Source organism: Pholis gunnellus (genome assembly GCF_910591455.1).
Source record: "Pholis gunnellus genome assembly, chromosome: 14".
In the NCBI taxonomy this organism is placed as follows: domain Eukaryota; kingdom Metazoa; phylum Chordata; class Actinopteri; order Perciformes; family Pholidae; genus Pholis; species Pholis gunnellus.
In genome coordinates, this window is record NC_136541.1 from 8,298,272 (window position 1) to 8,310,463 (window position 12,192).

Here is a 12,192-nt window from a genome sequence, read left to right on the forward strand (position 1 = left end):
CATCCCAATTATTTATATCATATGCATTGAATGTGTTGTAATTCTATTAAGTTGTTCATTCTGTACACATGCTATTTATTGCCCTTCTGTCCATCCTGGGAGAGGGACCCCTCATATGTTGTTCTCGCAAAGGTTTCTTCCTTTTTCCCCCGTTAAAGGGGTTTATTGGAGAGTTTGTGACTTGTGATTTTAGGCTAAAGAAATAAATTGAATTGAATTGAATTGAATTATTGAATTGAAGTATTTGTGCAGCCCAAAAATAAAAAAAGATAAGACTGTACATCCAGTCGTGGCTGGTTAAACATTTATTTATAATGTAAAAGTGATTTACAGTGAGTCTTCATTAAATGTTCCGACCACAGGAAACTGAACCACTTTAACTGCACTTTATAACCTTTCCTCATTCACTTGACCCCTAACAGTGTAATAATGATGGTCATATGTATTGTAGAAATAATCCTGATCAAGCAAATGCATCAGGCGGTATGTTCATCTCTGGGCCTTAAAGAAGCCGCTGTAAAGCCTGTCTGTCTGTCTGTCTGTCTGTCTGGGAGGAGTCCAACACTTGGATTACAGGGCGTCATGCAGTAGTCTATACTTGGATTATACAGCAGGAGACAATACAGCAGCATAGGAAGACAGCAGGCGAAAGAGAGCAGTGGTACAGATGGCTATCTGAGGAACACCTATAGGGCATTATTCATGATGCATGCAGATGGTTTTGAATAATTTCTGATCACTTTTTTGTTTCGGGATTTCTTTTCTCTCTGTAATTTACCACATTTTTTGTTTTCTAAAATCGGATTACGAAAGAAAACAGAGTGCCTTCTGGGATACAAATCATGTATTTGAACAGCAGAAATAATGCCACTGAAACAGAAAGGAGTAAGAAGAACATAAAAGGGAAGAAAAGTGAGTACAAACACACTGCTAAATTGAAATTGTAATATTTTATTATTTAGCTAGACTTATTTATATTTAAGGCATTAAGATGCAGTAAATAATATGTTCAAGCCTCTTAATACACGTTTCTGTTGCATCCCTTGATTCTTTTCTCCTTCTCAGGGGCTCAATTAAAGACAACTCCACGTCAGGAGGAGATCACGCTGATGTCCCCAAAGGCGACAGTGGAGGAGGAGTTGATGCAGCTCACTGCGTTTGGGAAAGCTTTTCATGATTTGACCCATTCAGAGAGCGTGATTAACGATCTGACATTTGGACGGCGGGTGGGGCTTTACAAGCTGAGAGGAGAGATCGGCTCCGGAAACTTCTCCCAGGTTAGATTGGGGATACATGACCTGACCAAAGGTGAGATGCTGGGTGCATGCTGATGCCAATAAAGTGCATGTGTCCCAGAGTTATTGCCATAAATGTGTCAAAGTAAAGATAATTTGGTCTGACTTCTCATATCTCTCCCAGGTAAAACATCTGAAGCACCACTGCAAACACTGCCAATAAAAGTGGGTCATGTTAGTTTACCTAAATATAACTGTTTCAGATAATCTGTCACTTCCATTAGTGTTAAGTACTTTTTCATCGAGTTTTCATGTTATTTTATGAGAGATTTGTCTTATGTTAAATAATATTTTCCATTTAAGAATCATTAAAAGGAATTGTAAGTATCTGTGAAATTTGTTACCCGATATACATTTTAGTTGGAAACTCTGTTGAATGAAAAAATGAATGTGCAGTCATCCAGATTAATTTCATGGAAGAGACTTCAGTCAGCTCAGCTCAAATTAAAACCAGTTTGGGTCATTCCGGCTGTCAGAGGACATCTCACCAACCAGCCTACTGTCGTCAGTTCTCACAGCCAGCAGCTTGTGTGCAACAAGACGATGACGCTGAAAGGCAGACAGCAGTAGGAATTAATAAAAAGCCGTAGATCAAAGCAAAAAGGAGAAGCAACACTTCATAACATAAGGAAGATTGATTGATAGAAAAAGCCTAGAAACAAATAAAGTGTGTGTGTTCCTTGTGACCTCATTGCCCTTATCTGTCGTCATCTGATAGAAAGAGTGGCAGTAAAAATCCTGGATAAAGTGCGTCTGGGCAAGCGATCACAGACGCCTTTTGCCTCAGAAATCTCTTGCATGGAGAAGCTGGCTCACCCAAATATCGTCCGCCTGTATGAGGTGGTGGAGACATTCAAGAGGCTTTACCTGGTGATGGAGTATGCCAGCGGAGGAGAGCTGTTCTCCCGTATCAGCACCAGGGGGCGCCTTTCAGACATGAACAGCAAGCTTGTGTTTTCTCAGGTTGTGTCTGCAGTCAAACATATGGTAAGTCACCAGCTGGTCTTTAGGTGCAGGCTGTGAGCAGTGCATTTTGTTGTAAAATTCCTTGGCCAACCATTTAAGATACGTTTCTAGAAGATATACCTAATATTATAGAGCTGTAGAATAATGATAACAGGCATTTATAACACTAGAGAATAAAGGCTCCCGTACCTTAAACCAACTGTGCAGAAGAGCTGATTAAATGTGTAATGCCTCAAACATTTCTCTCTTTTCTTTTTTCCCCAGCATGATAATAATATCGTCCACAGGGACCTGAAGGCAGAGAATGTCTTCTACACCAACACCTACTGCATTAAAGTGGGTGACTTTGGTTTCAGCACGTTCTGCTGCCCCAGCGACGTCCTTCACACATTCTGTGGCTCTCCACCTTATACAGCCCCTGAGCTGTTCAAAGAGAAAGGTTACATTGGTCAATATGCCGATATGTGGGCGCTGGGTATCTTGCTTTACTTCATGGTGACTGCCACAATGCCATTCAAAGCTGCAAACACAGGCAGGCTTAGGCGTTGTATCCTGCAGGGCTCCTATGCCATTCCTCCCTATGTACCCGGATCATGCAAGGAGGTCATTGCGGGCCTCCTGAGGCCGGTTCCTGTGGATCGCCTCACTGTGGAACACATCATGGACAGTGACTGGATGAGAGGTATTGAATGCCCCGAGGCCTACCTGGCTTGTAGCCCCACACCCTACCACCTGGTCGAACCTTCCCACATCCTCAGTGCAGATGAACTGAATGTGAAGGCAGCGCTGGAGGATCTTGGCATTACTAAGGTCCAAGTCCTCAACAGCAGCCTAGACTTGAAAAGCCCCATCAATGGTACTTACCGGATTTTGCTGCACCGTATCCAAAAGAGGAGGACTGTGGAGGCTGTGGGCTACAGCCAGACTTGCACCAAAGAGTCCCAGAACAGACTCACATGGAGGGCAGGCTCAGATGGCCGCTTAAACAAACGCCAATCTGTGGTCTGTATCATCATGTAGTTTAGTTTCTCAATAGTTCAACATATTGGGAAATGTGCTTATTTTCCTTACTGGCTGTATTGTATTGTGTATTTTTGGAGCTTTTTAGTGAGCCAGGCTAGCTGTTTACCCCGTCTTCCAGTCTTTATATAAGCTAAGCTAATTTCCTCCTGACCAAGGTTTTGGTTTCAATTAGTTTTTATTTTAGTTGTGACTCATAGTTTGGACCCTTCAACAGTGTATCTCTTGTTTTAGCAGAGATAAATGGACAGAATCTGATATTGAATATCTCTCATGACATGAAAGTATCATGTTGACAAAAGATCTGCTGTCACACTAATGCAGGTCGCTGTGATTGAAAGTGTAGACCTAACGGCAAACTCTGTGATCATGTTTGGCACTGTCCACAAAGATAACATCCAAAGTTTGTATAGAGTGAGCTGCAATTAAACCGACTGAGCATGAAATAAATTGCAAATGAGGGCTGACAATGACCCAGAGATTCCTATTTCAGTACAGCAAAGGGACGTGGAAACGTCAAAACCATGTTTATTATAAATGAGTACAATACTAATCAGAAAAAAGGTAAGTGATAGATAGCACTGGTATATTTTTTAAATATATTTTATATTGAAAATAAAATGTATGTATACATATATACACAGATTATTATAATTATAATTATTTGTATTACTACTACTATTTTTTCAGGGGGTTTTTCTTCATTTTCCTGCAACCTCACTTATTTATCTTTTAGAACTCTTAGTAATATATTTCCATAAATTCTGAGCAGAAAATACTTTAGAGACGAACGATGGGCAAAATGGACTAGAACAATATCCTTTCAATAAACACATTAAATATGAACTAGATTACTTGTGTTTCTGTGCTAGATATTGTATTTTTAAACAATAATACAATGGGATCCATTGAGATTTCATTCTTCTTTCTTACCTGTTTATTTCAAAGAAAATAACTGATAAATACTGTAGACATAAAAATACAGAATTTCCCCATAAATGTACCGAGAGATATTTGTACAAAGGACGATGTGGAGTTAGCGATTAAATTAGGTCATTTTTACTTTTACACTCATACCTCATTATATTTCATATGTACAGTATTTTTTATTTTATTGAAATAGTACAAAAGGTGTAAAAATGTAAATATCTTAATTTGATCTCACCTCTTGAAAGCCATAATAAACTGAAGTCAACTTTGAATTTTACTGACCTTTAAGAACGGCAAACAACTCACTACGTCACATGTTAGCATGATCGATGATCGATGATCCTGCAAACACAGTACAAATTTGATCACTGTAAAATATGGCTACACATGATGTCATTTTCAAATGACTTAGTGGTGTGCAATGCTTTACAACTGCTTTCATCTTTCTTTCTTTCTTGGTGCTCTTTGTACACTCAGAACTCATGATTTAGTTCCAAGTCTTTCACACCAAACTTGCCCAGACTTCTGTTAACATGAATTTTATAGCCTTCTAAGTTATGAAGATGGCAGAGATACAACATTTGGAAACAAGTCTCTGCCATGACTTTTCATAATTTATGTTTGCTTTCTGGTCTACATGTGCTTCATCATCCTATTTCCTGCTATTCATCACATTTGTTTTAGTGTAAAGTAATTTCTCCACATATTGTTTCCCTGTCTCATGTTTTATGTTCCTAGTATCTTCCCCTTGATAAAAGAAGGCTGATCCCGATGCCAACCAGCCAATTCTCTCTGCCTCAGCATGCAAAAGCAAAAAGTGCAGCACAACTGTCAGCATTGTTGTGATATAAACAAGAAGAAGCGAAAGCCTCAGCACCAAAATCCTTTTCATGCTGCAACCCAAGATGCACCAATTCTTTGACCTCTGGAAGTGGTGCATCTATTAGTCATACCCTATGCAATTTTGAATGTCCATCAATATTTGATGTGCTATTAATGTCATGATAATTATTATGTGTTTGTCAGGTTATCTATCACTGTTCCCTTTAGGCAATGTTGGCAGCCTATTCAAACAAATACTGCACCTGCGTGTGTGGAGGATTCTTTCGTTTTCAATGTTGATTGAAAACTTTGTGTCACTCTCACCTCTCATTCATGTGTACATTAGTCAAGATAATGTGTTCTCACGTTTCTTTTAATCAACAAACATTGGATAATTAATACACCGTTGTGCCAAGGCTTGTATTGTCTGATAATGTTGCTATTAAGGCACAAGCAGTTTGCAAGACGAAGCCTCTGCGGGGCAAACTGTGTGGAAGTCATACATTACTGCAGACAGTGCAGTCAAACACACTGCGTTACTCATAGTGAGATTTTATCAGCTGCATGTCCCAGCAGTTCTTGTGGATGCCCATGGAGATGAGAGAGTAACACACGTAGATCAATGAGTGAATCCAGCACCATGTCGGATCACATACTGCTGGTTGTAAATCAGCACAACACATTCATACTCATTAAAGCTTCATCTGTGTCTGATTTATTCCTGCAGATATTTCTGCTTACATCTGGGGATTTTTAGTTTGTTAATTGTTTGATTTAATTGCCTGTGCATCCTGTACAAAGCAAATTCAAATAGCCGGGAAGTTAATTGTTTCAAGACAAGATTGGATAAGAAAAACATGAAAATGGGGAGCAAACAGATATATACAGTAAGACTGTATGCATCTTGAAGGTAAACAGTGTGAAATTATTGTAGCATCTCAACGACATTTTAAAAGCATCTCACATTCAGATTATCTGTTCTATGTATCTACTTGTTACATATAACTGTGTCATATTAAAATTGTGTTTTAACATTTGTCAAGTAAAATACTGTCAGCATAAAGTACATTTAATGATGGCAACATCAGGTGATGATGAGAATTATACTTTATAGCAGCCTTATAGAATATGCGTGTTTCATTTTAAGGAGCTCATGATTTAAGGTAAACTTTTAGATTATTAAAGCTGTATGCCTCGGGTTCATACTACATATATGTTCTTGAACTTTGTATACACCGTTCATTTTTCAGGAGTATTTTCCTCACAAAATTAAAACTTGTTTGAGCAAGAACTGGAATGGGGCGTCCCCTTTCCTCTCTTTGTCTTTACATAACGTTCCCTGTTTTAGTAAATATAGTGTGAAAATGCAAAAGTGGTCAAAGAGGAAAACAGTGGGAAGCGATAAGCAAGTTTATTGTTATAATGCATTTATGGGAACATATAATAAAACCTATACAAAAAATGTACGAAAAGACAGACGTTTAACATATTTTAAACATATTAAGATAAGAGTTCTCTATTTCTATGACACACATTTCAGAAGACATTTATATTTAACAATTTGTGTCTGCAAATAAACAATTTGATGGACATTTAGACACATCATGCCAGATATACTCCAAATGTTACATACATATCTAATATTATCATTTACACTCTATCACCATTAATTAAACAGCTTATTGAATACCTTGTGTCTTAAAAGGCAAGAAAAACAGTCACAAATATTGCATTGAAGCAGCCATGCTATGGAAGGCATTTATGTATTTATGTAGTGGCCAGTTGGCATCAGCAGTTCATTCCTGTACCACAGAGTGCTGTTGTGTTTCTACCCAAGCTTTGACCTTTATCTTAGTGAAGAGTGAAAGCAAAAGTAATGCTACAAGGTTTCCTTGTCCAACCATGTCGACTGCCTACCAGTAAGACACCATAAAACCTCCATGAAACCGTGCGTTGCTCAATGATAGGATTTGGCAGATAGATGAAAGATGGCTTGGGGCCATTGACTCAGGCTGATTGCCCTCAGCTTCTGTACGGCCGTTAGTGCTGTGAAGAGCAAAGACATCCATTTGAATATTACTACAATAAAAAATGATGATATCCATAGGAAACCGGTAATATATATATACTGCACTGGCGGAGTTTTTCAGAATCTTTTGTTAGGGATTAAATATGGACAGACATGACTTGATTTGATGGACAGTTTTACAGCGCAAACACTTTGAGGTATCACCCACCTTCTTGGTTTTCTTGTGTTGAATCTTCTTTATCAGTGCTCTAACCCATTTCTCTTTGGGGTCAGCGCACAGCTCAAGCCCCCTCTTCATGGTGAAGCTAGAGGATAATTAATAATCAGAATCAGCTTTACTGGCCCATGTGCGCACTTACAAGGAATTTGACTCTGGTTTCTCTGCATCTCTCTCTACAGACAGGTAAAGGTAAATAATAGACAGGACTGTTATGTACACAAGTAGTGAAACAAATGTGTGGAATTATAAAATATATATATATATATATAAATAAAAAGCAACAATGACCAACACTATAAAAAGATGCAATAGTTGATAAGACGTTTATTTTGAGTAGTAATGAGAGAACAATGTAAGTTTAGGCACTTAAAGTCAGTTCAGTTTTACAGTGGATCTCCTCATCATCTATGCATGTGTACTTACATTACAGCAGGGATGTTGCAGCCTCCATCTACCACTTGCTTTCTGTACTCCACTGCGTGTCTTTGAGTGCGCCGGCTCATTGTTTTCACATACTTAAAACAGCAGTCTTCATAGGTCGCTGAAGTATAAGAAATCCAGTGCAGTAAAGTCAGAACCCACAGTATAATATTATGTGTACAACATAGTCAAATAAATCAATCAAAAGGTAATAAAATACTAAAGGTCCTGAACAGGGCAATATTGCACAATGAGGCCACATCTGCCCACACCCTTACTGAGGCAATAAACCTGTCTCATTGGCCTTCTTTTTTTATCTTTGCTGTGTATTAAATGTCATCAATGGGACATTAATTCCAGAAGCCAGCTTTGACAGTGTCTTACTTTGTGCCAGTGCAAGACCGAGACAAGATAGGATCAGCAGAAAGAACATCGTGTTGAACCGCATGGTGTGGTCTGTTGTTGCAGCACTGAAAGAAGCCAGAAGGATGCCAGGAATTACAATGTTTGCCTGCAATCAGCCTTATCACTCTGTGATTATTGCACCCGAGCTCCTCCCGGGTCTTTGTTACTCACATTTAAAACTTTGAACCTTTCACAAATATTTCATATTAGTTCTCTTTGTGTATATGTGCATGTACATGTATCGAACAAATGTGACTTGTTTTTAAACTCTACAACTCTTGGTTGTTAAACACATTACAGGAAATGTTGACACCCATTGACACTGATCTTTTGGCAATAAACTAAATGAAATGTCATTGGTTTTGATATGCTGCTGAAAAAAGAATCCACATCTCTTCCCTGATTCTGTGCCCTTACCTTGAATTTGATTGAAAATGAAAATGTTCCTTTTGGATAAATCTAACACATTTACGTTGATTTGATGTGAGGTGCGCTTTTACTTGTAAAGTAAGTCAAATAAAGTCAAATAACCCAAACAAAACTGCTACAAATTCTTTAAATCTTACTGGATCTTATCTGTTAGAATATTTATGACCATTGCAAAATATTAAGGAAACTCCAAAGTATAACAGAGCAGTGTCTCTTTCTATTTAAAGATTAAAAGCTACTCACGTTAAAGCTCCAGATATATTGTGTTGCTGTCTTCTTGTGTCTGTGCAGGCAAGGTGAGGCACTCTTATAAAGGACTGCCAGGTATCATATTACCATAAACGCACTTCACCTTTGTACTTCGTCTCAGCTTTCTTTTTTTTCCCTGAACCAATACTGATGTGCTTTTTTTTGTCATGCTTTTTCTCCCAAAAGAGTTCATGATGTGTTGCTGAAACCAAATACTAGTCTTACCATTTGCGCACCTCCTAATGTAGGGTTTTTGTAGAACGAGAACTGTGATACTTGTGAATTTAGTCAAACAAGTGCATTTACAGCCAGAACTTTTTCACAACACAATTTCACAACATCTCCAGAATTCTCAAGAAGTTGGAAATTCTCAGCATGAATGTATGTGGGGGTGGAAGGTCTTTTTAGTCATACTTTGGGATTTAGAAATAGGAAACATATCCTACCATAGAATGAACTCCTATGTTGCCTGTGGTTGTTGTAATTGGAGTCTGGCCTGTTAAACTCTTAAAGGTTTTAACTCTCCTCACACTGACAGTTATATTTTGAGAAATACTCAGCCTTCCTCAATGGCTGTTGAATGAAGGTGTTTAGAGACATTATTCTTACATAACTTGTTCTCAGCCCTTATCCAAAAAAGTCTGCAGAGTAAATCCTTGCACTTAAGAACAGCATTTAACACAAAGGATGGAATAACAGACAATTGAATGTTTGTGCTAAGATGCCACCGTTAAAGCCAATCCTTCCCAAATCCTTGGCTTTATATAGTTTCAAGTGTGTTAACAGATCAGATATTTTGAATCTTCATCTTGTAATGACATGTTTCTCTTTGAATACAAGCACACACTCATATCAGTGTGTCCTTTTTTATGATTAGATTGATATGTTTTTGCTCAAACTGGGTAGATATTAAGGAAGGAACACTAAATATCGTTTCATATCATTGTAACAATTAAAGAAATACAACATATGCACTATATATATATATATATATCTATATAAGCACATGAATATGAATATGCATATTCACTATGGAAAGTATGCACAGACATTTCAAATCATTCCATTCATACATCTAAATGCACAAACACATAAATACACCACATACCCATTTAACACATGATTACATATACAGGACTGTCTCAGAAAATTAGAATATTGTGATAATCCCCATACGTGTGATTTAGTTTACTGAACCAAGCTGAGTGTTTTTCAAGGCTCAGGAAACCCTTGCAGGTGTTTCGAGTTAATTAGACGATTCAAGTGATTAGTTGAATACCCTACTAGTATACTTTTTCATGATATTCTAATATTTAGAGATAGGATATTTGAGTTTTCTTAAGCTGTAAGCCATAATCAGCAATATTAAAAGAATAAAAGGCTTGCAATATTTCAGTTGATTTGTAATGAATCCAGAATGCATGACATTTTTGTTTTTTTAATTGCATTACACAAAATAAAGAACTTTATCACAATATTCTAATTTTCTGAGACAGTCCTGTAGGTGCAACTATGTACTACTGTACATATAAAAGGCAAAATAGCATTATTAACAACGGGCCCCATTTCACGGTGAAGCACGCACGCGCACACACAAGCGTATTTCCAAGCTGGAAACCCAACACGTTGATAGAGGGCTTGCTCTCTCCAGGCCCCCCACCCCACGGGCCCCAGTGCAACTGCATTGTCTATTCAACACCACTGCAGTAAACCCCCTTCTCCGCCTTCAGACGTCCATTCTCAGGCATGTACAAATAACAGAACATCGAAACACATGCCTCTACAGTGGATATTAGAGTATTAGGTACTACATTTGATATTACTTAAAATACATTTGGATACAGACATCGTAATACATGTCAGCCCTCTTTTCCTCAAGGCTCATGGCAGGGTAGGTTACAGCCACTGGTGTGTGAGTGTGTGAGCGTGTATTGTACGTGAGCGATTGGGTGAATGAGAGGCAGACTAAAAGTTTGGATAAAAGTGCCATCTAAACGTAGTTCAATTACTGTTTTCACTATTTTCAAATACTGTACAGTTAACATGTGATTCTCATACTGTGAATATTAGAACATGATTCCCGTTAGTGGCTGTTTTAGATACAAAAATATGTTTGTCAAACAGTAATAGTTTACATGTGATGTTAAAAACATCAAACTTTTAAATTGCAGAAAAAAAACACACTTTTAATTCCTGGCTTATTGAGGGCACTCCTATATCATTTTAGAGACATCCTGAATATTAGTATTTTTGTTTATATACGCATTCTACGATAAAATAGTTCACAATAAATGCATCTCTGACTGCGTCACACTTTCAGCCTGTAAATGTCTTGTGAAATCATTTCTAAGCTTCATTTGATGATATATGAAGCATGACTGCCATGCACAGAGATGACATCCTACCATTATTTAATAGTTATTATTCTATTGTTTATCCATTATTTATCTCTTGTGCATTACTTTTCATGCTGAGATAAATTGTGTTCACTGTCTCTGGTTAGCTTTTTTTTAAAGTTTAAAACATATACACTGCATATCATTTGCAGAACATTATTTGATGTACAGTGTAAAGGTGAACGTGTTGCTGTTGCTCATTTAATTATGTGTGGAAGTCCCCAACAGATGGAACACAATAAGTCTTATCAGACCATAAAGGCTGTATCTCAGAATCATTAAAGTTCACCTTAACTGACGATTACAAATGATTAAAGACCCGTTTTGACCCTTGCAGCTGTCTGGAAAGAGGCAGTAACAAGTCATTAGTCACTTCATTTTAAAGTCATTAATGCTTAAATGAATGGCCCATATGCCTGGAATTTATTAGTATGATATCACTATTCCCTGACAATTTAAAAACTATATACAATTAGATTGAGTTGAGTACAGTGTGACAAATGAAGCCGTTGTAAATGTAGGTTGCTGTCTGTACTTGAACCACAAAAATTGTGGCAATACACCACGTAACAACCTGTTGACTCGCTCAGTCACGCTTGTCAGTACTCTCAGAATTGCTTGACTCTGATGCATGAAAAATCTGTTGTCCAGAATCGGATATGGAGTAACCTTCCTTTAGTCATATTGCGATCTGACAGGTAAAAAGCTTTGCATTAAAAACACTTGTCAGCATTGCCATATCGCGTATCCACCCAAAGCCTTTCCTGTTAACTCCTGAAAGCACGCCGTAGTGTGTGTTTCACAATGATTTTTGTTGAACGCTTTGCGACAGATATTAATGAGCCTTTAGTGCCTCAGTGGACATCGGATAGCTCTGTTCACTGTTTATACGCACTCACATCCAAACACACTGCTAAAGCCCAATGAGGCGTTTCATTTTTCTTTTCCTTGGCCTGCAGGATACTGGTGCTCACTTTGGTTGTTTACTACACTTCTACTCCCGAAATACAT

General features: G+C 37.8%; 2 protein-coding genes across 2 annotated transcripts; one reads left to right on the forward strand and one right to left on the reverse strand.

Annotated features, from left to right (window-relative positions):
• Positions 1-799: 799 nt before the first annotated feature.
• On the forward strand, positions 800-3,281 carry LOC306706041 (serine/threonine-protein kinase NIM1-like; the record flags this gene model as incomplete). The annotated part of the gene is made up of 4 exons (XM_079172952.1): positions 800-912; positions 1,066-1,308; positions 2,014-2,282; positions 2,526-3,281. The coding sequence occupies exons 1-4, from the start codon at positions 843-845 to the stop codon at positions 3,279-3,281; spliced, it is 1,338 nt and encodes a 445-aa protein (XP_079029078.1). The 5' UTR covers positions 800-842.
• Positions 3,282-6,425: 3,144 nt separating this feature from the next.
• On the reverse strand, positions 6,426-8,848 carry ccl25a (chemokine (C-C motif) ligand 25a). The gene is made up of 5 exons (XM_079173528.1): positions 8,780-8,848; positions 8,087-8,172; positions 7,706-7,823; positions 7,271-7,367; positions 6,426-7,079 (listed from the first exon to the last, which is right to left on the reverse strand). The coding sequence occupies exons 2-5, from the start codon at positions 8,148-8,150 to the stop codon at positions 7,074-7,076; spliced, it is 285 nt and encodes a 94-aa protein (XP_079029654.1). The 5' UTR covers positions 8,151-8,172; positions 8,780-8,848; the 3' UTR covers positions 6,426-7,073.
• Between the last annotated feature and the right edge of the window lie 3,344 nt (positions 8,849-12,192).

What these genes read in the sequence shown, in the direction of transcription:
- ccl25a (XM_079173528.1), bottom strand. Translation starts at nt 8,150, where the DNA reads ATGCGGTTCAACACGATGTTCTTTCTGCTGATCCTATCTTGTCTCGGT. An exon ending in CGGTCTTGCACTGGCACAAA is followed by an intron (nt 7,824 to 8,086) that starts GTAAGACACTGT and finishes CTTATACTTCAG; the next exon opens with CGACCTATGAAGACTGCTGT. An exon ending in TGCAACATCCCTGCTGTAAT is followed by an intron (nt 7,368 to 7,705) that starts GTAAGTACACAT and finishes ATTATCCTCTAG; the next exon opens with CTTCACCATGAAGAGGGGGC.